This window comes from Sturnira hondurensis, unplaced genomic scaffold (assembly GCF_014824575.4).
Source record: "Sturnira hondurensis isolate 20B ecotype Veracruz unplaced genomic scaffold, ASM1482457v3 Scaffold0008723, whole genome shotgun sequence".
Classification (NCBI taxonomy): domain Eukaryota; kingdom Metazoa; phylum Chordata; class Mammalia; order Chiroptera; family Phyllostomidae; genus Sturnira; species Sturnira hondurensis.
In genome coordinates this window covers 5412142-5435912 of record NW_028081354.1, presented here as the reverse complement: position 1 = coordinate 5435912, position 23771 = coordinate 5412142, and the positions used below count along the sequence as shown (strand labels likewise).

The 23771-nt window shown below is 58.5% G+C and overlaps 2 protein-coding genes across 5 annotated transcripts in view; both read right to left on the bottom strand.

Moving 5' to 3' along the window:
• STAB1 (stabilin 1) overlaps positions 1–23771 on the bottom strand; it is a 30311-nt gene that overhangs the window by 3398 nt on the left and 3142 nt on the right. For 2 of the 4 annotated variants that reach the window (XM_037055725.1, XM_037055728.1), the window contains exons 2-55: positions 19152–19285; positions 18693–18808; positions 18370–18455; positions 18220–18289; positions 17751–17846; positions 17155–17265; positions 16709–16905; positions 16348–16478; positions 16039–16166; positions 15676–15764; positions 15324–15464; positions 15074–15217; positions 14827–14889; positions 14431–14544; positions 14281–14334; positions 13958–14038; positions 13375–13533; positions 12907–12972; positions 12582–12677; positions 12297–12383; positions 11663–11774; positions 11025–11211; positions 10830–10923; positions 10558–10716; positions 9146–9241; positions 8403–8498; positions 8226–8273; positions 7956–8086; positions 7674–7785; positions 7163–7240; positions 6974–7072; positions 6765–6863; positions 6515–6646; positions 6174–6302; positions 5942–5998; positions 5459–5542; positions 4806–5001; positions 4586–4681; positions 4451–4496; positions 4275–4351; positions 3962–4087; positions 3692–3765; positions 3471–3545; positions 3096–3218; positions 2729–2776; positions 2444–2521; positions 2199–2345; positions 1571–1711; positions 1429–1488; positions 872–1048; positions 703–789; positions 443–592; positions 294–350; positions 22–205 (exon numbers count right to left, since the gene is read on the bottom strand). In XM_037055725.1, coding sequence (XP_036911620.1) covers positions 22–205; positions 294–350; positions 443–592; positions 703–789; positions 872–1048; positions 1429–1488; positions 1571–1711; positions 2199–2345; positions 2444–2521; positions 2729–2776; positions 3096–3218; positions 3471–3545; positions 3692–3765; positions 3962–4087; positions 4275–4351; positions 4451–4496; positions 4586–4681; positions 4806–5001; positions 5459–5542; positions 5942–5998; positions 6174–6302; positions 6515–6646; positions 6765–6863; positions 6974–7072; positions 7163–7240; positions 7674–7785; positions 7956–8086; positions 8226–8273; positions 8403–8498; positions 9146–9241; positions 10558–10716; positions 10830–10923; positions 11025–11211; positions 11663–11774; positions 12297–12383; positions 12582–12677; positions 12907–12972; positions 13375–13533; positions 13958–14038; positions 14281–14334; positions 14431–14544; positions 14827–14889; positions 15074–15217; positions 15324–15464; positions 15676–15764; positions 16039–16166; positions 16348–16478; positions 16709–16905; positions 17155–17265; positions 17751–17846; positions 18220–18289; positions 18370–18455; positions 18693–18808; positions 19152–19285 — 5818 coding nt within the window. The remainder of the gene's footprint in view (positions 1–21; positions 206–293; positions 351–442; positions 593–702; positions 790–871; positions 1049–1428; positions 1489–1570; positions 1712–2198; positions 2346–2443; positions 2522–2728; positions 2777–3095; positions 3219–3470; positions 3546–3691; positions 3766–3961; positions 4088–4274; positions 4352–4450; positions 4497–4585; positions 4682–4805; positions 5002–5458; positions 5543–5941; positions 5999–6173; positions 6303–6514; positions 6647–6764; positions 6864–6973; positions 7073–7162; positions 7241–7673; positions 7786–7955; positions 8087–8225; positions 8274–8402; positions 8499–9145; positions 9242–10557; positions 10717–10829; positions 10924–11024; positions 11212–11662; positions 11775–12296; positions 12384–12581; positions 12678–12906; positions 12973–13374; positions 13534–13957; positions 14039–14280; positions 14335–14430; positions 14545–14826; positions 14890–15073; positions 15218–15323; positions 15465–15675; positions 15765–16038; positions 16167–16347; positions 16479–16708; positions 16906–17154; positions 17266–17750; positions 17847–18219; positions 18290–18369; positions 18456–18692; positions 18809–19151; positions 19286–23771) is intronic. The other 2 variants (XM_037055727.1, XM_037055726.1) reach the window with 2 other exon arrangements.
• NISCH (nischarin) overlaps positions 17160–23771 on the bottom strand; it is a 46165-nt gene continuing 39553 nt past the window's right edge. Inside the window, exon 23 of the transcript XR_005067843.1 lies at positions 17160–17170. The gene's annotated coding sequence lies outside the window, so the exon portion shown is untranslated. The remainder of the gene's footprint in view (positions 17171–23771) is intronic.

Sequence of the window (23771 nt, the reverse complement as noted above, 5' to 3'; positions counted from 1 at the left end):
CTGCAGCCTCAGGATGCTCACCTCGGCACTCACTGCCATAGTGGCCTGGGCAGCAGCTGGGCTTCCAGGTGGTAGTGACACAGTTGCGGTGGCAGCCCCTGGCCCGACGCTGGGGATGGGCCCAGATGCTGCGCAGTCCCAAGGGGTACAATGTAGGGGACGTCCAGTACTTTGTGAGGTAGCGCCAGCACACCTGGGGGCTGCCCTGAGCCAAGAGGAGTCAGGCTACAAACAGCCTGAGCTTGGTGGTCCCTGGGCCCTGCCCAAAGCCCACTCAGCTCTCAGACCCTTACCTGCTCACGTGAGCCCTCGGGACAGGGTGGCTCCCGGCCACAGATGCTGCAAATCTCCTGAAAGGAATGGAGGCCAATACAGCAAGTTCAAGTGTCTGAACAGTACAAACGGGCTCGGGCCCTTACCTTGCACCTCTGACCTCCCTCACCAGCCACAGTCGCTGAGTCTCAAAGATGTCACAGCGGGCACCAAGGCCCGGTGGTTCCAGCAGCTGGTCAATGCCATAGGCCAGGCCCCCCACGAAGGGCAAGTGCCGCTGCACAATCCGGGCATCATCCTCACCCACTGTGAGCTCACCCTGTAGGCAGAGGATGTGGGGTAAATGAGAGTCACATTTGCACAGAGACCACCCCCTAGTGCCAGGGCCCCTGCCTCCTGCCCTCATTCACGCCTCCTCCCTGGACTCACCGGCCGGGCGCGACTGCAGGAAAAGGAGATGGGGGTCCCGTGCATGGTGCGGAGTTGGCCCAGGTTGGGCAAGTCGGACGCCAAGGCCTGAGCAGACAGACCCATGGTTGGAGCTGGACGGGCAGGTTGGGTGGCCATCAGTGGAAACCGGGGACTGGGGCGCACCCACCTCTATGTTTCGGATTATATGGCCCCGAAGAATGGCTGCTAGCTTGTCACGGTGGTCCTCATGGTAGAGCCAGGCCTGGCGACCAGGCGAAAGTGCTCGCAGGGCGGAGTCTGTGGGCCACAGCATTGTGAAGGGCCTGTGGGACGCATCTTGTAGCAGGGGCAGGAGACCAGCCGCCTGGTATGGAGGAGCAGAGGTGGGGCGATCTCAGCCCGGTCAGACTGACGGGCAGGAAGGGGCCAACCCAGGCAGCCTTCCCACCAGCTACACTCCTCTGTAGCCGTCCCAGGCAGCTGTGTGGGAACATGCATGCAGGGATAAACTTGCACACATCCTGAGTACTGTCAAGTACGTGGGCACAGATAGCACACTCATCCTTGTGCTCACACTGGGAAGCCCAGCACACAAACAGGGCCTGTGCCCACAGACGTGCCCACTCACACAAGGGACAGGCTTGCACAAGGGACAGGGTGTGCACAGACAGGTGAGTGCACACACAGTCCTACACACTCATGCACATATGCACACACCCACAGGCTCACACGTGGGGGCAGTACCGTCAAAAGACTGCTGAAAATCTTGTAACCGAAGCTCTCTGCTGCGGCAGTGACGTTTCTCTAGGGAGAGGCACTGGTGAGCTGTGAGTTCAGATTGGGAGGGAGAATGTCAAGCCCCCAGCTTCCACCTTCCAGGTCATACCCGCAGGGTCTGGGCAGCGTCAGGCTCCCAGTGTAGCACGTCCGGCGGGAGCAGGACGCGGTCAATGAAGTGCAGGATGCCGTTCACGGCCTGGTGGTCACTGCTCACCACTCGTGCAAAGTCATTGAGGTAGATGCTGCCCTGGGGGCGGGACATGGACACATGGGGACGGCCGAAAGTGAAGGAAACCAATTGGTGGCTTGTGAACTGTGGGTGGGACCTGAGACAGGGGTGGAGCTTTGATTGGGCAAGTCTGGGAATAGAAGGTGAGTGGGGTCAGGACAGAGAGGAGAGCGGGTCTCATTTTTGTCTGTCTCTGTCTCTGCCTCTGTCTCTGTCTCTGTCTCTCCCTCTCTCTCTCCCTCCTTCCCTTTCCCTCACTCTCTTTCTCTGCCGGGAGCGGAGCACATGCATGGGCCAGGAAGTCTTGAGCTGGGGAGCAGGTCCATGGTAATGGGCAGGGTTTAGGGCTGGACAAACTCTGACTCACCAAAGCCCACCCCCCCCAGGGAAAGTGAGAGGGCCTTAAATGCGTGGGGACAGGACACAGGCTTGTGGGGGCAGGAGCGGGGGCGGTAGGAGCTTGAGTCTGTGGACCACTCATGTCCTCGCCACGGCCTGGGCTCACCTCCCTTTCACTGAAGCGAAGAGGGTGCCCGGAAAGCGTGGTGACATAGCCTTCTTCTAGCAGATCCTGGCTCCGCAGCTGCCGGCAGCCGACCACGTGGTAGCGGAACACCAGCTGCTGATGGGCACGGATCCGGTCCAGTTCATCCTGGAATGGAAGTCGGAAGTGTGGAGAGGGAGCCCCAACTGCCACTTGTGCCCACACAGTATCCATCCCTTCCCAGCCTTGTCCCTGGGGCCTATTACCTGTGACAGGTTGGTCATTAGATCTGCATGCGGCACAAAGACTGTGAAAGGCCCGTCTCCCTTGAGCTCACTGTATTTCTGGGGGAGAGGGGAAACAGCTGGAGTGGAAGAGGGGCAACCTGGGACAAACTTGTGGCATCCACAGATCTTCCAGGAGAGACCTGGATTCTGAGAGACCACACCAACCCCTGACCAAATAAGAACACCAAGGCCAAGAGACAGGTGGAGCTGCAGGTAGAGAGGCCCAGGCTAGACCAAGGAAGTAGAGGCCAACTGTCCACTCACCAGGAGGTGAACATTGAAGAATGAGGCATTCTTGTCCTGAAGAAGCTCCTGGGGGACGGGGGAATGAGGCTCAGCTCAGATTTGGGGTTGCCCCCATTCAGGGCCTGGTGGCTTTCCCAGCATCTGTGGCCCAAGGTCTGGCCAAGGCAGAGATGAGGAAAGGAAAGCCAGGGGCATCTGAGCTAGGGTCAGGATTAGTGTCATGGATTGTAGCTGGGCCAGGCCCTGGTAGAGTCAGGAGTCAGTCTCAGGGTCATGGTCAGGGCCAGGATCAGACTCAAACCTGGGGTCTTAACCAATATCATGTGTCAGACCCAAGCGGGGCATAACCACAGTTGGGTCAGGGCTCCCACTTGGGCATCATTACCAGGTTGACTCGGGCATGGCAGGTGAAACCATCACCCATGGTGTAGGCGGCATCACAGGTGCATGTCCTCTGGCCATCCCCTGTGCTTTTGCACACAGCGTGGCGACTGCAGCCTCCATTATTCTGAGGCAGGGATAGGAGAGGGAGGTCTCAGTGGCACCCAGAACTCCTCTGCCCCAACCAGCCCTATGGGAAGGGCCAGGAAGATCCCTGTCCAGCCCCAAAGCCCTGTTTTCTACTGGTCAGCTATGCTTGAGCTTGTGGGGAGAGTGGCTCACCCTTCAAAGGCACTTAGAACCCTGCTAGGGACGGGGAAGGCTGGTGCCTGCCTCAGTCTCCTCCCCCTGTGAAATGGAGTGGGGCTTGGGGCCCGACCTGGGAGCAGGGGTCCAGGAGCTCACAGGTCCGGATGCCATCCCCACTGTAACCCTCACGGCAGCTGCAGGAGACCTGTTCCAAATCCTGATCAGTGGGGCTGCTTGGGACCCAAGAGTGGGCCGGAGTCCTGGACAGAAGGGGCACCCCTCCCAGGCCAGGTCACCCCCCTACCCATGGGGGAATGGTACAGCCCCAGGATCCAACCCTGTTGTGCTGACCTGCTGGGGACCTGTGGGAATACATTCAGCGTGCACGTGGCAGCCCCCATGGTGGATGAGACAGCCGTTGGCTTCTGGGGCAAGAGACACTGGGATGAGGGGGCCTAGGTAGCACCTTCATTCACCTGTCCACCCAGGTGTTCACCCCCTACCCTCAGCGCCCTCAGGCCCTGCACCCCTGTGTGCCCCTCAGCCCTTCCTGGTCTGACTCAGGCCACTGAAATCAGATTCCTAGTCCCACATACACCAGGGCAGGGACCCCAGCCTCACCCTGACACAGCTCCCCGTCACCCATGTAGCCATCCTGGCAGGTACATGTCCGCTGCCCTGGCGCCACCTTGGTGCAGTTGGCATGGGGGGAGCAGCCCCCGTGGTCATGGGCACAGGGGTCCACCTCTAGGCAGATGATCCCAGAGAGTTGTGAGGAAAAGGTAAGAGACAGTGGGGATGGGAGGAGGGCATGAAAGAAAGGAAAAGGTCAGAGGGGGGGCTTGGGCCCAAAATAGAACAGGGGTAAGGAGGGCCCTATGGGAAAGCCACCCCAAAATGTCATGGGGCGCTCGGGGCATCAGTGTGGCTGGACCTGAGCAGTAGGTGCCGTTGCCTGAGTACCCTGCAGCACAGATGCAGGTGGGAGTTGCCGCTGAGTCCCCTACACAGCTGGGAGGGGTGACAGCAGTCAGCCCGTGCCCATCCAGCCCTGCCCGCAACCCAGGCCCCCACCCACTTGCCCACCTGCTCCAGGCCACGCTCACTCACTTGGCATTAGGGTCACACTTCTTTGGGCAGTGAGGGCCAGCAATTTCTGGAGATGGGAGGATGGGATGGTTCTGGTCATTCAGACCCGGGAACTGTAACCCTGGGGTCACCAGCCTCCCCTGTGGGGCCACTCACTCTGGTCACAGTGTCGGCCCTGCCAGCCCACGTTACAGACACAGCTTCCATTCCCTTGCAGCCCCTCTCGGCACAGCCCATGGGCACAGTCACACACTGAGAGTGGACAAAGGAAGACAGGAGTTACCCATTGCCTCCGTCTTGCCCCCGCGGTGGTGCCTCCATGCCTGCCATCTGCTGCCAGGACGCCCGCCATTCCTGCTCCCTCCCCAGTCCTCACCTCCAGTGCAGTTGGGCCCGTAGCGGCCCAGCTCACACGTCTCACAGGCCGTTCCATGGAAGCCCTCCCGGCAGCGGCACTCCCCACTCCCCAGGAGCCCGTCCAGGCACCGTCCGTGGCCCGAGCACGCCCCGCCCAGCCGCCCTGGGCACGGCTCACACAGCGTGCCAAAGAAGCCTGGGCAGCAGTCAGGCACCTGTGGGGAGGGGTTGCAAGGAGAGGCCCGCACAGGCGGGGACAAGCAAATTGTTGGCAGTGCGCAGGATATCTTGGGACCACAAAGCCAAAGGATGAAGTGAGTTGGGTTCAGGGAAAAGGAGACTGTCTACAAGACTCTCCATGGCAGGGGGGAAACTCAAGCAGGGAAGGGCTGTGCCAGATCCCACAGTGAGGGACAGAGCTGGACCCTGCTGCTGCCCCTCCGGCTCAGTGGGTGGTGCCAGCTCTGGGCCTTTCTCCTTTTCCCGTCCTCCTCCCTGGGGGCATAGCCGCAGGAACCAACACTGGCCCCTCTGACCTTCCTCTTTTTCTGGACTTACCCTAGTCCCAGCCCTGCCTCTGCCCTTGAAATCTAATCTGGGATCTCCCCAGGTCCCCCACTCCCACAGCCTTCATTATGGTCAAAGAGTGGAGTGTAGAGATTCAGGGCAAACCTGGATCTTCTTGGCACACGTGTAAGAACAGCCCCGGGAAAAGGAATAGCCAGAGCTGTAGAGGCAGCTCTTCTTGGGTGTGTCCTGGAGATGGGAACAGGCAGGAGGGCTTAGCCATGGGCTTGGGTGGGGCAGGGCAGTGACTGGGGAGACAGACAGGTGGACTAGAGATTCCCGTGGGGAAGATGTGAGCAGGAAAACAGAAGGAGCCAGCTGGATGGAGACAAACAGACCAGTGAGGAGGGGTGGTCAGGACCCAGGCTAGGGCCACAGGGTTGCAGGCCTCCAAGTGCAAGTCTGAGTGAGGCCTGCTGTGGGCAGACCTGGGCCCAGGCCTCCTGGCATCTACCAGGGATGTTGAGAGGCCCACACCGTGGCAGTTCCCCATGCCTCAGCAGGCAGGGCTGGCCCAGAGGGTTGAACATGTTGGGAGCAGTGAGGGCAGGCGAAGCAGAGATGGAATTGTTCCAAGCCCAGCCTCACCTCCAGCTGGAAGCCCTGAGGGCAGCGGAATTTCCTGGTGCAGTTTACACATTTCTCCTGTGGGGGAGAGAGGGCAGAGTGTCAGATGGTCCTGGGAAGGAGGCCCCCAAACCCATCTTCCTTCAGGGCAGGCTGGACAGCTCTCCTATCCCTCACCAAGTGCCTGTCCCACCAGTCCACACCTTCCAGGTCTGAACAGCCAAGCTGCCCTCCTCCGGTCCCAGCATCTCACCCGCAGGGCCTCAGCGTGGCTATACAGGCAGCGGCTCGAGCCCACCGTCAGGACTCCCGACAGGCCAAGTAGTGTGCGGCCAGGTGCCTCCAGCACCGGGCCTTCCAGTGGCACGTGGTTCACCTCAGGCTGGGAAGGGGGCAGGAGGCTGAACCCAGCCCAGCCCACCCCACCCTCACCTCAGGGCTACCCCCCAGGGCTGGGGCTAGCTCCACAAATGGGGGCCTCCCTGGGGGCCAGTTCCTGGAGCAGAGGTTGGAGTCTCCAGGTGTAGGAACTCCAAGGACAAGCGGCCTGCAAGAGCAGGGTGCCTGAGGGTGGGTCTCCTTGTCCCCACAAACCTGGCCACTATGGTTGTAGAAGACCAGCCAGTGAGCAGGGCCCAGGAGGGAGTTTCGGTGTCCCCCCCTCCACAGGGCTTCCAAGGACAGCGCCTCCCCCAGGATCACATGGTGTCGCACTGTGTCCACATCCTGAGGGGAAGGAGAAGCTCAAGGGACTCCAGGTCTACCCAGAGGCCTGAACAGTGGCATTCTGTCCAGTGTGGCCCTTCGCACCGCCCCTGCCCCTACCCTGTCCCAGTGACCTCACCAGGCTGCTGCTGTTGCCCTGGGCCTCCAGAGAGTGATTTGTGGGCACAAAGATGGTATAGGCAGTGGCGGCCTCAATCTGGGACACCAGACCATGGTGCTAGGGACAGGGGGGCAAGGTCAGGGATAGGCAAAATCGCCCCCAGTCCTGACGCCGCCCCCTCTTGGGGAAGGACGCCCCTGACCATGAACCTCTCCTCGTGCCCTTACTTGCAGCAGGTCCCGAAAGAGGTGGAAGGCAGGCACGGAGTCCAGCTGCTGCAGCAGCCCCTGCCTGCCTGGCGCATCCCTCCTTGGAGGCAGTAGGACCTGTCGCAGAGCGTGATGGGGCTGGTCAGTATGTCACTGCCTCTTGTTCTGCTTGGAAGTTTCCCTGAGCACACTCCCCTCCAGCCTTACCTGGCTGAGGATATGTAGGACACCGTTGGTGGCAAGAAGGTCAGTCACGTCCAAGCTGGCGTTCTGCACCCAGACCCTCTGGAAGGCAGCAGGCGGAGCTCAGCCACAAGTGGACACAGGTAGACAATTAAAAGTGGGTGTGGCACCCACAGAGAGGCTGCTGGGCACACAGGCACCCACAGGTGGCCCCCAGCCTGGCCCAGATGCCCTCAGACTCGGGACTAACCAGATGGGCACGTGGTCCCTCAGCAGGGCCCACGCGTGAGAAGGACAGCGTGTCTGCACAGAGAGGTGCAAACAGCTCCTAGCAGGGCAGTCACCACTGGTTCAATGTCAGTGTCCAGCCCAGCAGCAAAACTGTCCCTGGCACATCCTCTGAGCCCAGCCCTGTGCAGGGCGAGGAGGCCCCAATCTCACCCCCTGGGGTCCCCAATCCAGGAAGCCTGCAGTCACTCAAGTTCCCTCCCATGCTCTACATGGTCCACTCTGCTGTCCAGAGCTTGCCACATACCCCACTGATGTTGTGAATCTCCCAGCGTGTGGTGGGGCTCAGGGTGGCCACCTCCTGCCCGACCAGCCGGGCCAGGTCCTTCTCAGAGAGGGCGCCCTGGAGAAAATGGGCCCTGAAGGGCACAGTTGGGGAGGCACCATGGGACCAGGTTAGTGTAACCTACAGAGACCCCTGGGACGGGGCTCTGCCCCCCGGGTTGGACAAATGCCAGCTGGGAGCCTCTGGGGAGGGGCTAGATCTCTCACAGAAGCCCCCTCCCAGGGCCCCACCTAGGCTGCCCACCTGACCAGTTGTGGCAACATCCTTGGCTGCAGCCAGAAGGCCTGGTCCTCGGGGCTCAGCCTGCGGACAGCAGAGTCAGAGGGCACTAGGGCTGTGACTCGGCTGTTGGCAGGAAGTGTGATGCCAGCTATCTGCGCACATGGTGTGTAGAGGGACAGGAGGAGGATGAAGGCAGCCATTATCCTAAGGTCATCTGCCCCCACCTCCAGCTCATGGAGATGTTCTGTGGCCCCCCTGTGTCCAGGGGGGCCTCCTGGGTTTGAGTCCTACCTGGATCCACTGGTAGAAGACAAAGAAGTGGGCATTTGCCTCCAGCTCCTAAGGGGCAGGGAGGGGGGGAGAGCTGAGGTCATGGACTTTGGGACAAACCTGAGCCTCCCTCCCCCGCCCCAGCCCTTAGCGCTGCCTCTTCCCACCTGAGTTTCCCAAGTACAGGGAACCACTCACCCGGAGGATGTCTCCGTAGCAAATGAAACCATCACCCCCGTAGCCATAGGGGCATGTGCAGACTCGATGACCTCCCCCCACCGAGTGGCACATGGCCTGCAGTGGGGGTGGGGCAGAGAGACATGGCCCTCCATTTAGCACCCGTGTGGCAGGCTGCATGGCACCTATCCTCCACCTCTCTGTTCAGCCTTGTCCCCTAGCCTCCTGCTGTCTGGCTTTCCGACCACCTGTCCCCACCATCCTTTCCATCCATCCAGTCTGCACTCGAGTTGCCCCTTTGGAGTGCTGGCCCTACTCTCCAGGATCACAGTGCATTTGACACAGGTCACCCACCCCACTGTGACAGGTGGGTCACGGAAGCCCGTGTCTGTGGGAGCACCCAGGAGGCCCTGTACCCTCAGGAGAGGTCTGAGTTGAGAATGGGAGGAGCTAACCAGGGCAAAGGTGTGGCTCAGGGAAGCCTTCCAGAACACACTGGTAGAGGTATGGTGGCTTAGAGCTGAGTGAGATCAGGGGACAGCAAGGAACTCAGAATGACTTTGCAGAGGAGCGTGGAGAGGGGGTGGTGGGGGCCAGGGCAGAGAGAGGAGGCTGAGTAGGGGCTGGGCCTTAATATGCGTGAAAGCCCTATCCTGTGGGCAAGGGGCTACATAGTTTGCATTTGGGGTTTAAAAAGAAGAGATAGGGACACCCGGGAGGCACAGCCGAGGCCCACCCCAGAGAGTCTTCTCCGGCCCTCTCACCAGGTCATGGCAGCCGCCATTGCCTGCCCGGCAGGGGTTGATAGGGCTGCACTCATAGCCATCCCCGGCAAATCCCAGCTTGCAGGTGCACCGGCTCTGGAAGGGTTGGGAGTGGAAGGCTTCATCTCACAAGGAGCACCCATCACTTTCCTCCTCCACCCTCAGCTCTTGATGGGTGCTGTCCCCTGGGGAAGCCTGCTCACACCCCAGAGGGGCTCCTCCCGGCCCCAGCTTCCGAGAGCTGGTTCCAGATGGAGAGACTGAGGCCGAGGGGCTCTTGGGGTGAGCCTGAGGGTGATGGCATCAGCAGAGACGCAACCAGGGAGAGTCTGTGCCCCTCTGCTCTCAGGCCTGGCCCCTGCCAGGACTGCTGGCGTCAGTGGTGAGTGAGTGGTAAGTGGGCCAGTGTTTGCCAGGGGCAGCCCCAGGGGTAGCAGCTCAGTCCCACTCTGACCTGGCCACCCTGCCCAGCAGCTCTGGTCCTCCCCCAGTGTTCTTGGGCTTGGAGCCACTGCAACAGGTGGCCGGTGAAATTCCCCAGATCTCAGTGCCCTTCTTTGCAAGTTGGGGGCATCTCAACTTGCTAACTCCAGTCCTCAGTTCTGAACTTTGAAGCTCCCGGTAGGGTCTGGAGCTCCAGCCCTCATGTCCATCGGAGCTCTCACTGCTAAGGCCCCAGGGGCTGGAGGCTCAGGCCACTGTGGGGTGGGAGGACTGGGAGCCCCCGGGGTTACTGCACAGGCCTGGGCCATGAAGGGGCTGATCCCGAAGCAGTGTGGCCTGGCCTCCTGATGGGCATACTAGATATTCTTAAACGCCAGCCAGTCCTCAGGGCTGAACATCCTGAAACAGAAGTCTCCAGGTTCTGAGAGCCTGTGACTAGCCCAAGAACTGCAACACTCTAGAGCTGCAGTCCCGGAGTCTAAAGATTTTGAGATGTCACTTCCCTCTGGGGAGGGGGTTTCTTCCTGCTTTGACGAGCAGCAAATCCCTAAGTCTAAGAGGAACTAGAATGGAACAGGTGCCTGGTAACACGTGGGAAACCAAGGAGTGAATGAATGAACCAAGTGTCCGCAGACGATGGCCCCAGTGCCCAGTTAGAGCAAAGAACACATTGATTTGGTTACAAGAGTCCTTTTCCCTGAGACGGGGGTCCCAGCCTTCTGACTTGAAAATCAAGTGCTGCCTAGACTGGCCCTGGAGAGTGCTCTCCATGAAAGCTCCTGGGACCTTCTCATGGCTTCCACTATGTCTGGTGCTTCCAGATTGTAGGGCTCAGCATTGCAGAACTGGATTCTATTGGTGTCTGAGGATTCAGACCCTGAGCTTGAGCTCTTGGAGTGGACATTCCTGGAGTCCAGAGTAGCCCAGAATGGATGGTCCCCACCCACTGTCCCCAGGCTGCACCTCACCTGCCCAGGCCCCACATAGCTGCAGAGGGCGTCAGCATGGCAGCCACCTCGCACGTCCAGCTCACACTCATCGATGGCTATGCAGACACGGCCGTCTCCACTCCAGCCCTTATGGCACGTGCAATTGTGGGTGCCCAGGGCCCCAGGGACACACTCGGCCTGTGGGAGCCACAGATCACTGAGTCAGGGCTGCAGGGTAGAGGGCAAAGGGCAAAGGAGTCCCACCTCCCACCCCTGAGTCAGGACTTCAGGGGAGAGACAATGAGACTGACATTCTCTGAGCAGCCACCACGGTCTGGTTTGGAGCAGGGGTTGCTGGCTGTGCAGGAGAAGCCGTCGCCCTCGAAGCCATCGAGACAGAGACACCTGGGGGTCAGTGAAGGAGGGGCCTCCAGTGAACCTCTGGACAAGGCCAGAGGCTGAGCAGTGCGGTCACGGACAGCCAGAGAGGAAGCTCGAGCCCTCACCTGGTGATGTCCCCCTGACTCACACAGCGGGCGTGAGGGTGGCAGTTCTGGGCCTGCTCTGTGGGCCCACAGCTCCCTGTGGACTCGTTGCAGAAGCGGCCGCTGAAGCCCGGGGCACACGTGCCGCTCTGGCACACGCCACCACTGCCTGGACGATTGTCACATAGACCATGGACACAGCCGCAGTCTGTAGGGGGGAGGAGGGGGCAGGGAGACTCAGGCAGGGGCAGAGCTGGTTGGGAGCCAGGAAGCAGATGGGCAGTGCTGGGCATGGGGCGGCCAGCAAGGGTTTGGCTTCAGGGTCACAAAATCAGAGGTTGTCCCAGACTCAATAGGCAGGCAGAGGAAATGAGAGGGGGACATCTGCTGTTTTTGGCCACCCCAATCTAGCTGCCCTGCCCCCAGATCCACCATCAGGAAGCTCTGTCTGTCTGACCTAATCCTGAATGCTTTAGATGGAACCACAATTCTCTTCCTGGAATGGGTAAAGGAGACAACTATTTCTGTTCCCCAATCCTCCTCATTCACTCCTGGGGTTTAACCCTTCTTCCTGGGGCTCGGTTCCCCTTCCCCGGAGTCCCCTTTCCAAGCAGAACCTTCTTCCTCCCTGGCTGGGAGCCTGGGCCAAGACCACCCACCTTCCTGGCACTCGTCTCCGTGCTTGTTTGGGTTGGAGCAGATGTGGCAGGCGATGCCCTTGTAGCCTGGGAAGCAGAGGCAGGCCCCACTGCCCAGGACCCCGTCGCTGCACTGGTGATGGGCAGGAGGCAGGATCAGTCCTGGGGTGGGGACTCTCCCCATCTCCTCCCCTAACACCCTGCGTAGGGAGGGGCTGACTGAGCTCCTGCTCCCGCTGCCTGGAAGAGCTCACCCTGGAGCTTCCAAATCACTGATGCTGTCAAAACCTAGCCCCTTAAAGGGCATCCAGCCCCGGAGGCTTCAAGGGTGACTTCTGCTCAACCTAGGAGCACACCACCCCTCCGGCCTCCCTTAGCCAGGCCCGAAAGTAGTCTTGATGTTAGAGTGGCAAAAGCTGACCGCAAAAGAAAACTACTCACAAATAACCCTTATAAAAGTAGATATAAAAACCTATCTAATTAATTATTTCTAACTAAAAGAGCAAAAATAATACGACCCAACTTCCACTACCTGGATATGAGAAGCCCGAGGCCAGACAGAGGCGGGCCTGGCTCACACACACAGCCAGTTGCTGGCCATTTTGGGAGAAGCCCATCTCCCCCGCATCTCGCCCCAGGGCAGGAGGGGACTCACGTTGCCTTTGCCATAGCAGGGGTTGGAAAAGCCCCCAGGACACTGAGTGCAGTCAGGCCCAAAGAACCCTTTGCAGCAGTCGGGTTTCTGCAAGAGACAGAGTGTGTCTGCGGGTCCCTTCTCAGGAGCAAGGGGGAGGGGAGGCCCCTGGGGGGTGCCTTTGCTACCATTGGGATGTGGAACTGCTCTCTGAGGCAGGCAGTCTGTTCAGTCCCAGCCTGGGGACCCAAAGGAGAAGTGGGTGCCCAGGTCCCTAGGGACAGAGAGGCCTGTGCCCGGGCTTACCAGGAAGGTCTGGTTGCAGTAGTGAGCGCAGCCCTTCTTCAGGACGTTGAGCCCCGCAGGGTCGTGGGTGTAGACACACTCCTCAGGAGAGATGTCCTGGGCGGGCCGTGCCAAGCTGGTCAGTGGGTGCGGGTCCTGGGCTGACCCCCTTTGCCAGGCAGCCTTGGTCAAGGGTCCTCAGGCCCCTGGGTCCAGCACTCCCCCCCTCAGCGGGACTGAGGGGTGCTGAACCTCCAGGTCCAGCCTTGCCTCCTGGCCCCCCAATCCCACCCTGACCCCAGGCAGTCAGGGGTCAGCACTGAGGGCTGGGCCCAGGGATGCTCACCAGCTTCACACTGTTGGAAGGGCAGGTGCTGGTGGTGTTCAGGGCTTGGCAGTCCGCACAGGAGCCCTGCGCAGGGCATGGGGGTGGGGAGCGTGGTCAGTACCAGTTTGTTTATGTGGCCAACCCTAGGAAAGTGGCATGGAGCCGAGAGCCAGCTGGGGTCTGAGAAAGCATCAACCACAGGAGGGTTGGGAGATGGTGGCAGAGAGAAGAGAGAGAACGAAGGCCCGGTGGTGGGAAGGAGCTTAGTGTGAGGGTGTGAAAGTCCCAGGCCTGGGCAAGGAGGCTGCGGACAGGGCAGAAGATGCAAGAATACCTGGCAGGGAGATCAGCAGGCAAAGGATGTTGGCGAGTCCAGGCGGGTCTGTGGGGTCTGTGCCTGAGCCGCCAGCAGCCCACCCCCGGAAGATGACTCCCACACAAGCGGCCCCCGGGGCTCAGGGAGGCCCAGGTGTGTGGCACACTCACCACCACAATCTGGTGCTGCTCCTGGCTGCAGTGCTTGGGCAGGATGGGCAGGATGGTGGGGGGCAGCAGGATGCCCTCCAGCATGTGGATGACGCCATTGGCAGCCAGCACATCCACTCTGCGCAGCGGGACCCCCTCAGGTCCCAGCAGGACGCGCCCCTGTGGCAGAGCCCCATGTGCAAGCCGTGCAGCCTGGCGGGCCCCGGCTGGCCCTGCTCCTCCCCCCTCCACAGCTGGGAGGCCACACGAAGGGCCAGCCTACCCTGGTCTTTCCCCCTCCTCTCCTCAGTGGCGCTTCCTGCTCTGGCAGCACAGCTGTAGCCTCCTGCCCCGACCCACGCGGTTCCCCTACTTGGACCACTCTGGCCCCTGTGCTCCCTCCTCCCCCCTGGGGCCCTCCCAGCCCTTCAGCCTCCAGGAGGAGGATTTGATCTGTGCCTGCCTCCCATGTGACCCCACCCTCCCAGGGCCTCCTTGCCACAGGGCTTGGAGCTTGAAGGCAGGTCTGGAAGGGGCCGAATGCCTGACCACTCATTACTGCCCCTCCATAGGCCCATCCATTCCGGATGTTTTTGTATCTCACCTCCTCGGAGATATTCACAGCCAGGACCTGGTTTGCCATGGTGACAACCCGACCCTTGGAGATGAGTTTCTCAATGGTCAGCTGGGACAGAGGAGGGGTTGGCCTTAGGCTGGGCACCAGCCACACACCTTGGGGTACACCCAGTCCTGTTCAGGTGATCACAGCTACTGCCTAGATCCTCAGGCTCTCTCCTCTGGCTATAACAGTCCAGATGGGCGAGGAGAGGAGAAGGGGCCCCTGGGAAGGCCGGTACCCACAGACAAACCCCTCAACAGCCCAGCATCGTGTGCAAGCCAGCCCGCTCTGGGAGGAAGGCCTCTCACCTGGCCATGGCTGTAGATGTGGTGCCGCACCAGCTCTTGCAGTTTGGACAGACCCTGGCAGGGGGAGAGAGCTTGGCTGCTGGAAGCCTGGTAGGGGAGGTGGAAGCCCTGGGCCCCCATGTCTCCGGCCCCTGCTGTGTGCCTACTTACTGCTGTGAAGAGGTAGATCAGGCGGCCATCTCGCAAGTGGTCAACAGCCTCGTTGCTTGGGGCGAAGACTGTGAAGGGCCCAGGCCCGTCCAGGACGGAGGGCAGCCCGCAGTTCTGTGGTGGTGGAGGGGAGCTCAGTAGGCTCTGTGGCCAGCCCCAACCTGTAAGCGCTATCTGGGCCCTGCCGCCCCCAGCCTGCAGGGAACCCCCACCAGGAATAGATGGTAGACATCAACACTGAACCTCAGGATGGTGATGGGCAAGTTCTAGGATTGGGGCATAAACCTGTGCTACTCCAAACCTCAGATCACCGTGGGGCAGATTCTGGTTAATGGGGGGGGGGGGCGGTCCTGGCCCAAAAGATCAGATAGGCTGGGACCTCTCCCCCAAACTCACCTCTAGGATGGTTTCAAATCGGCTGAAGGCCTCTGTGGACGCCAGGATCTGGCCGATGGTTTTCTGTAAAGTGGGACAAGCAGTAGGACACAGAGAAGAGTCAGAGATGAGGCTGCTTCAGCTCCAGAGGGGGAAGCTGTGCTCCAGCCCTGCCCAGAGCTACCCTTGTCACCCCTCTAAAGCCTGGGGGGTGGGGTAAAGGTCACCCAGTGGCACAGCGTGGAGGAAGAGGAGGACACGGTCTTACCTTGGGGTCACCAGGGAGCGCCGATGGGGGCTGCCACCGCAGGGCAGTCACCACGTGGAAGATACCGTTCACCGCCGGGTTGTTGGCCTTTTGGATGGTGAATGTTTGCTGGGGCAGGTCTTTGTATTTGTAGGTGTATTTGTGCTGAGAAACAAGACCTCTGGCTCAGATTCCACATGCCAGCACCCTCTCCTGGAGCTGGGTCCCCCGTGACTCCTTCAGCCCCCAGGGTGAAGTTTCCCCTCCTTACCATGAAACGGTTGAAAGTGACCGTGATCTCCTGCCCAGCCAGTGTCCACCACTTGCGTGTTTGCTGCGGGGCCACCAGGTCCTCCAGAAGGTGCTGCCCTGCAATGATGTGCTGTCTGCAGAGCTGCTGGGCAAGGGACGCCTGTGGGCACAAGAAGACCAGGGTGCTACAGGCCCTGGGTAGGTGGCCCTCTTCACGCCACCCTGCCCGAGCAAGAGAGGGGACAAGATGCTCCCAAGCCTCAGTCGCCTGGAATGTACACTGGGGACTCTCTCAGGCCCTGAAGCCTGGGGCAGGATCCAGGAAGGAGGCAAAGGCTGCAGCCAGCTCCTCGGTGGGGCTGGGGGCTCACATTCATGACCCAGGAGGTCCTGGAGGACAGGGATGGCACCAGCACAGTGAACGGGCCCGACGTGGTAAGGATCTCCCGGCAGCCCTGGTCTGGGGGGACAGGAGAGGGTGCATCAGAATGGATCTGGGGAGACCCCAAGGCATCAGTCTTTGGGTTTGGAGAGTTGTGCCAGGGAACACTGGGCCTAGGACTATGGTAGATGTGGGCCTCAGGGTCTGGGGGGCTAGCTCCCACCTCCACCATGCCCCCCACCTCAGCCCACTCTGCTTGCATGACACCTGGGCAGAGAAACAAGGTATCTCTGCAGAGTCCACCCCCCCATTCCTGGTGGCAGTGCTGGGATCGAGGGGTAAGGCCACACACCCAGCATGATGAGGGCGACTCTCAGTCCCAGCAGCACTGTCCTTGTCGGGCTGGCCTTCTGTACCTCGTGGAGCAGGTGTCCGTAGCAGGCACGCCCATCCCCCACCTGCCCTTCCTTGCACACACAGCTGTGGGATGGGGAGAACTGGTTAGGGCAGGGGTGGGGTCAGCCTCTCCTCTTGGCCCACCCCACCTGCCTCCCACGGCCTTGAGCTGAAGGTGAAGGTGCACACATGTGCACAACTTCCCCTGTCTAGCCCACCCTCTCTGCTCTGCCTTTGGTGCCCGCTCTGAGGCCCATGTGCCCACCTGGTCTTCCCATCGGGGGTCACCTGGCAGGTGGCTGAGCGGTCACAGGAGAAGGGGAAACAGTAGGTGATACAGCCGGCAGAGGCATTGCCGTTGATGCTGACCAGGCCCGGCTTACACGTGCAGGAGGCCTGGGCAGGGCCGGGAGGGTGACAGCGTGTCTATGAGGACTGCTGGGGTCTGCCACAGCCACAGAGCCCTGCTTGGCCCCTACCACTGCCCTCAAGGAGATAATGTCATTCTCTTCCCATTTTACAAATGGGGCAGCCGAAGCTCCCCGAAGGCCCTTGATTTGCCCAGGGTCCCAAGCCAATGTGGGTAGGTGGATGGAGGGGCAGGCCTGGCGCAGGCCGTGGCTCACCTTGCCCGGCCCCTGGTACAGACACACGGTGGAATTGCTGGGGCAGCCGCCATTGCCGGTGCTGCATGGGTCCTGGGGCAGACACACTGTCCCATCGCCATGGTAGTTCTTGGGGCAGCGGCACTGTGCCTTCCCCGTGGGGCTCACTGAGCACTGGGCCAGTGGGGAGCAGGGCGATGGCCGGCAGGGGTTGGGAGCTGGCAGAGCAGAGAGAGAAAGCCCAAATGAGCTTGGCTCCCAAGAGTCTGTCTTCTCCCCAGCTTCCATCGGGATGACCCAAAGATGGGTGAGCAGGTTGATTTAGACCTTGGGGACAGGACCCTTCCCCTCCCTCAGGAACAGTTCCTGCCTTTGAACGGCCAGGCTGAACTTGCCAGTTTGAAAGGACATCATCCCAGTGCCTGCTCGCCCTGAGCTGGGGTTCCCATCCTCTAGGTCAGACTTACCTTGGCATGTGCTGCCCTGCTGGGTGTAGTGAGGCAGGCATCTGCAGGTGGGGTCTTCTGCGGAGCACTGGGAGTTGTCAGGACAGTGCAGGACCTGGCACGCAGGCAGCTCTGAGGGGAGAGGGGAGAGCATTGCAGTGGCAAAAGCCCCAGGTCAGAAAGGGACACAGGAGCATAGATGCTCTGCCCACTTTGCTATGTGTATCTGGACAGGGCCTGGCCTTTGCTGGGCCTCCGGGTAGTGGATGTCTCACATGAGACCTCTCCCTCCCTCTGACCAGCTGGGTGCCTCTCCTATTTAGAAGGAAGTCAGGCCCTGGCAGGTGTGGCTCAGTGGATTGAGCACCAGACTGTGAACTGAAAAGTCATTGGATTAATCCCTGGTCAGGGCATGTGCCAGGTTCCCAGTTGGGGGCACGTGAGAGGCAACAGATGAATGTATTTCTCTCACACGGATGTTTCTCTCCATCTCTTTTCCCCTCCCTTCCCCTCTCTCTAAAAACAAATAAATAAAATCTTTAAGAAAAAAAGAAATTAGATGGCGGGCAGAGGTCTTGCTGAACCTGCTGCCCAGGCTGCCCCCACAGCCCGCTCACCTTGGTCACAGTGAGGTCCAGTGTACCCAGCAAAGCACTGGCAGCTTCCGTCCCCGAGTGGCCCGTGTCTGCACACGCCATGCACACAATTGCACACTGGGAAGGATGCACAGGGACAGGTGAGACAGTAGCCTCACCCAGGGTCACATGGGGGCGAGTCCCTGCCCTCTACATTTCCAGAACTCAGCTGCAGCAGGCGCAGATTCAAGACTGCTGGGTGTGGTGCAGGACCACAGGGGTGCTGGGAGCCTGAGGAGGCCCCTGGCCCAGCCGGGGTGCAGTGGGGGCTGGAAGGCCCCCCATAAAGCCTCCTAGAACAGCAAGTGCAAGAGCTAGAGGTGTGATGAACAAAAGTGTGTGTCTCTAGAGGAGAAATGGAAGGCCGAATGGCTTGGGGGAGCCTGGTGGGCGCTGGCTGCAGGGACTGCAGGGGCACCCTGGCCCTGGCCTCCTGCCTGCTAGTGCTCACCTGACTGACAGTCGGGCCCGAACCGGTTGGGATCTTGGCACTCCTGGCAGGCTGAGCCACTGAAGTTTTCCTGGTGGAGGGATGCACCCAGTCAGTGTGGTCCCTCTACTGTCTCCCTCCCCTGCCCTCCCTAGCCCACCCAGCTCTTACCTGGCACACACAGGTCCCGTTCCTGTCTATGCCGTCTAAGCACATCCCATGGCCGTTGCACGGGGTCTCTGCCCCTCCAGGGCACTCTGTGGATCCCCCAGAACTCAGCTGTGGTCTAAGAACTCCTGATTCATGCCTGACCCAGCAGCCCTGAGCAGCCCCAGAAGCAGCCCCTCCCCAGGGCAGCCAGAGCCAGGCAGCCAGCTGTGCTGGCTCTCAGTGCTCGCTAAGTGAAGAAGGTAAAGGGCAATGTCGGCAGGTGCTGCAGATGGGGGCCCGGGGCTGCAGTGTGAGGAGCTAAGCAGGGACTCCCTTCCCCCTACCATAGCACTGGGACCCCCAGTAGCCAGGGCAGCAAGCCTTCTCCACCACGTCCTTCCAGCACTCCAGGCTGCAGCCCCTCATGGACACCAGAGAGTCCCCTAGCTGCACCTCGTAGCTGGGGAGAAAGGGTGAGAAGGGTGATGGGCAGGGTGATGGGCAGGGCTCCCACCCTGCAACCCACACTCCAGCCTCCTGATGTGGGGTTTCAGGGTTCTCACTCCACCTCCCATCTATGTGCCATGCCCAGAGTCGAGGGCAGGGCCTAGCCATTGCAGCTGTTCGATAAACTCCAGTGGCCCCACCCCCTGCCCATCCTCTGCCTGCCCCGCTGGAGGAGTCAACACACGTGTGAGGTGAGAGCCTGTCCTCCCTGCCAGGCCAGCCAGGCTCTTCCTGTTCGCCTGACAGCCCAGGGGATGCTCCTGGAAATGGGCAAAGATGGGGGTGGGGATCCACACCGGCAGTCCTCTATCTTCTCCGGGAACTCACGAAGCCAGCCTGAGGGACACACCCGCTTCTTGATGGCAGGGCACATGGTGCAGGGTGTGTGAGTGACAAACTTGGTTTTCACATCACAGCGTCTGGACCGCACCTGGGCCGTGGATGGGGTTTGGAGTGAGGGGCCTGGGCCCTGTACCAGCCCTGCCTCTGTCCTGATCGCTGTAGGGCCTCTTGTTCCTCTTAGGCTTTGGGCCCCACCCTGTCAGTGGGGATGCGATGAGGACAGGAAGGCCCCCACATGGGGGAGACCTGTCTGTCACCAGCTGTGACTACCATGGCACATACCTGTGTCTAGGACAACACACTTTCGCCCAGGGCCCCACAGGCATGCCCGAAAGTCTCAGAGCCTATGCTTTCTGACACAAAGTGAATCTAGCCATTTTGTTCCACGTCAGCCCATTCAGATGAGGAAACTGAAGTCCCAGTGGGTAGCCCTTGCTCAGAGCTACCCGGTGACAGTGTGTGAACCCAGACCCTCCACCTAGAGCTCATTCTTGTCTTTCATTTAAAAATAAACAGTAAGACTTCCGCCGAGATGGAGGCATAGGTGGAAACACCGTGCCTTCTCCCACAGCCAAGTTTGAATACAACAAAAGTTTGGGGAACAAAGACACACCCAAGGACCAGAAAACTGAATTACACGGAAGTCCAACAACTACGAACCATTCAATGGGGACGGTAAGAGGGACGGAGCCAGCAGCGGAGCTGGGTCGGGCAGGACAGATCCCCCAACCTAGGCGAGCAGTCAGCCCGAACCCAGTCGGGGTGTGGGGCAGACTGACCCTGGTCGCACACTCTCGCACAGTGAGACGGACCGTGCAGGCCCCAGGGGGCGAACCCAGTGGTGGAGGGCTGACGGCGGTGGCACACTAGAGTGCAGTGGAATGAAATGCGTGGGCCCGGTTTTCGTGGGTGACGGTAGTGGCTGCAGTGCTGGTGGGGGCCGAGGCGGCAGGCGGCAGACGGGAAGCCATAGTTCCTCTTTGGCCCCGCCCCCACATACAACGTCACAACCCAGCGACTGAGTTGCCCTGCTCTGGTGAACACCTAGGGCTCTGATCCTCATACATAACAGACACGAACGGTCCAAAATATGGCTCAAGAAGAACTCTAAGCCCCAGAGCCGATAACTCTAAGCGACCAAGAAATTGCCAGCCTCTCAGAAGCACAGTTCAAGGCACTGTTTATCAGATGCTCACAGACCTGGTTGATTATAGTCACAAATTAGAGGAATATATGAAGGCTAAACTAATTGAAATGAAGGGAGATGTCCAGGAAACCAATAGCGATGGAAAGGAAACTGGGACTCAAATCAATGGAGTGGACCAGAAGGAAGAACGAAACATCCGACCAGAAAGGAATGAAGAAATGAGAATTTAAAACAATGAGGAGAGGCTTAGGAACCTCAAGGACATCTTTAAACGTTCCAACATCCGGATTATAGGGGTACCAGAAGGGGGAAAGAAACAGCCACGAGTGGAACACTTATTTGAGTAAATAATAAAGGAGAACTTCCCCAGTTTGGCAAAGGAAATAGACTTTCAGGAAATCCAGGAAGCTCAGAGAGTGCCAAAGAAGTTGGACCCAAGAAGGAACACACCAAGGCACATCATCATTACATTAGCCAAGATGAAAATGAAGGAGAGAATCCTAGAAGCAGCAAGAGATAAGGGGACAGTCACCTACAAAGGAGTACCCATCAGACCGTCAGTGGATTTCTCAAAAGAGACCTTACAGGCAAGAAGGGGCTGGAAAGAAGTATTCCAAGTCATGAAATCCAAAGACCTACCCAAGACTGCTTTATCCAGCAAAGCTTTCATTTAGAATGGAAGGACAGATAAAGTGCTTCTCAGATAAGGGCAAGTTCAAGGAGTTCATCATCACCAAGCCCTTATTATATGAAATGCTAAAGGGACTTATATAAGAAAAAGAAGATGAAAAATATGAACAGTGAAAGGACAGCAAACACACAGTTATTAACAACCACACCTAAAACAAAAGCAAACNCCAGGCGTGGGGTGGCAATGGGCGGACCCAGTGAGGGCGCAAGGTGGCTTGGCTGATCGTGGTCACAAATTCGCGCACAGATAAACCAGGCAAAAAAACAAGCAGTGAGACAGACCATGCGAACCAGGGCCCCAGCGATGGGAATTAAAGTCTAAAAGCACCAATTGAAAAAACTTTCAGGGGTCAAGGTGCTGGGAGAGGCTCCCAGGCTCACAGAGAGTTCGTTGGAGAGACCCACAGGGTCCTGGAGGGTACACAGGCCCACACACCTGGGAACCAGCACCAGAAGGGCCCAATTTGCTTGCAGGAAGCAGCAGAGGGAACCGAAGCTCAAGAGACAGCGTGGAACAAGCGCCATTGCCCCTCTCTGACCCCACCCCCACATACAGCGTCACAACCCAGTGACTGAGTTGCTCCACCCTGGTGAACACCTAAGGCTCCGCCCCTCAAACATAACAGGTACAAACAGACCAAGCCATTTTGGTTCAAGGAACAGCTCAAAACCCCAGAGTCAATACTTCTGAGTGACCAGGAGATAGCCAACCTATCAGATGCACAGTTCAAAACATGGGTGATCAGGATGCTCACAGAACTGGTTGATTTTAGTCACAAATTAGAGGAACATATGAAGGCTAAACTAACTGAAATGAAGGGAAATGCACAGGAAACCAATAGTGATGGGAAGGAAACTGGGACTCAACTCAATGGAGTGGACCAGAAGGAAGAAAGAAACAACCAAACAGAAAAGAATGAAGAAACAAGAATTCAAAAAATGAGGAGAGGCTTAGGAACCTCCGGGACACCTTTAAATGTTCCAACATCCGAGTTATAGGGGTACCAGAAGGGGAAGAGGAACAGCCACGAGTGGAAAACTTATTTGAACAAATAATAAAGGAGAACTTCCCCAGTCTGGCAAAGGAAATAGACTTCCAGGAAGTCCAGGAAGCTCAGAAAGTCCCAAAGAAGTTGGACCCAAGAAGGAACACACCAAGGCACATCATAATTACATTGGCCAAGATTAAAATGAAGGAGAGAATCCTAGAAGCAGCAAGAGATAAGGGGACAGTCACCTACAAAGGAGTTCCCATCAGACTGTCAGCTGATTTCTCAAAAGAGACCTTACAGGCAAGAAGGGGCTGGAAAAAAGTATTCCAAGACAGGAAATCCAAAGACCTATAGCCAAGATTGCTTTATCCAGCAAAGCTTTCATTTAGAATGGAAGGACAGATAAAGTGCTTCTCAGATAAGATCAAATTCAAGGAGTTCATCATCACCAAGCCCTTGTTATATGAAATGTTAAAGGGACTTATATAAGAAAAGAAGATAAAAAATATGAACAGTGAAAGGACAGCAAACTCACAGTTATTAACAACCACACCTAAAACAAAAGCAAACGAAGAGGACAGCTAGATCAGGAGTGGAACCATAGAAATGAAGAACACATCGAGGGTTAGCAACAGGGGAGTGGAAGGAGGAGAAGAGGGGAGAAGGTACAGAGAATAAGTAGCATAAATGGTAGGTAGAAAATAGATGGGGGGAGAGCAAGAATACTATGGGAAATATAGAGACTAAAGAACTTGTGACACATGGACATAAACTAAAGGGGGGGAATGGTGGGGGAGGGTGTGCAGAGTGGAGGGGAATGAAGGAGGAAAGTGGGACATCTGTAATGGCATAATCAATAAAATATATTTTATTTTATATTTTTAAAAGATTTTTATTTATTTATGTATCTTTAGAGGGGAAGGAGAGAGGGAGAGAAACATCAATGTATGGTTGCCTTTCATGTGTCCCCTGCTGGGAGTTGGCCTGCAGGGAACCGGCCTGCAACCCAGGCATGTGCCCTGACTGGGAATTGAACCGCGATCCTCTGGTTCGCAGGCCTGTGCTCAATCCACTGAGCTACACCAGGCAGGGCAATAAAATATAATAAAATATATTTTAAAAAATAAAATAAAAATAAACAGTAAGCAATGTGGCTGACACTGGGAGAGGCGCATACCTGTCCGCACTCTGCTGAGCATGTCTGCACTCTGCTGCCAATGACCCTCTCTGCAAGCCCAAGGGACCCAAGAGCCTGCCCCAGACATGAGAGGCTGGTCCACACGGTCAGGAGCGTGTGAGGGTGTCTGCATGAGTTTGGGGCAAGCAGTCCTGTTCCTGGAGACCTGACCGCAGGCCTGGTGCACTGCCCCACTGGTCGGGACCCAGGGGTCCACTGCCCATCATCAGATGGGCCTAAAGGGTGCAGGAGACCTGGCTGGGGCAGTGCTCCTGGCAGGAGGGGTCAGAAGAGGCAAATAGTGGGAAGGGGGAAGGAGCAAACGAACACGTATAACAAGACAGAGCAGCCAAGGAGAGGCTGGAGAGGGGCTACTGACCAGGCCATGGGGTGAGGCAGAGTCAGGGCAGGCCTGTGAGACTCAGTTTGTGTTTTAAATGGGCCCTCTGGCTGCTGCTGAAGGGAGATTGGGGTGAAGGAAGAGGTTGTCACCTGAGGGTGCCAAGAAAGCCCTACCATCCCGTTCACTGGCCTGCCATAGCTCCCACAAGTCCATTGTTAGTGGGGC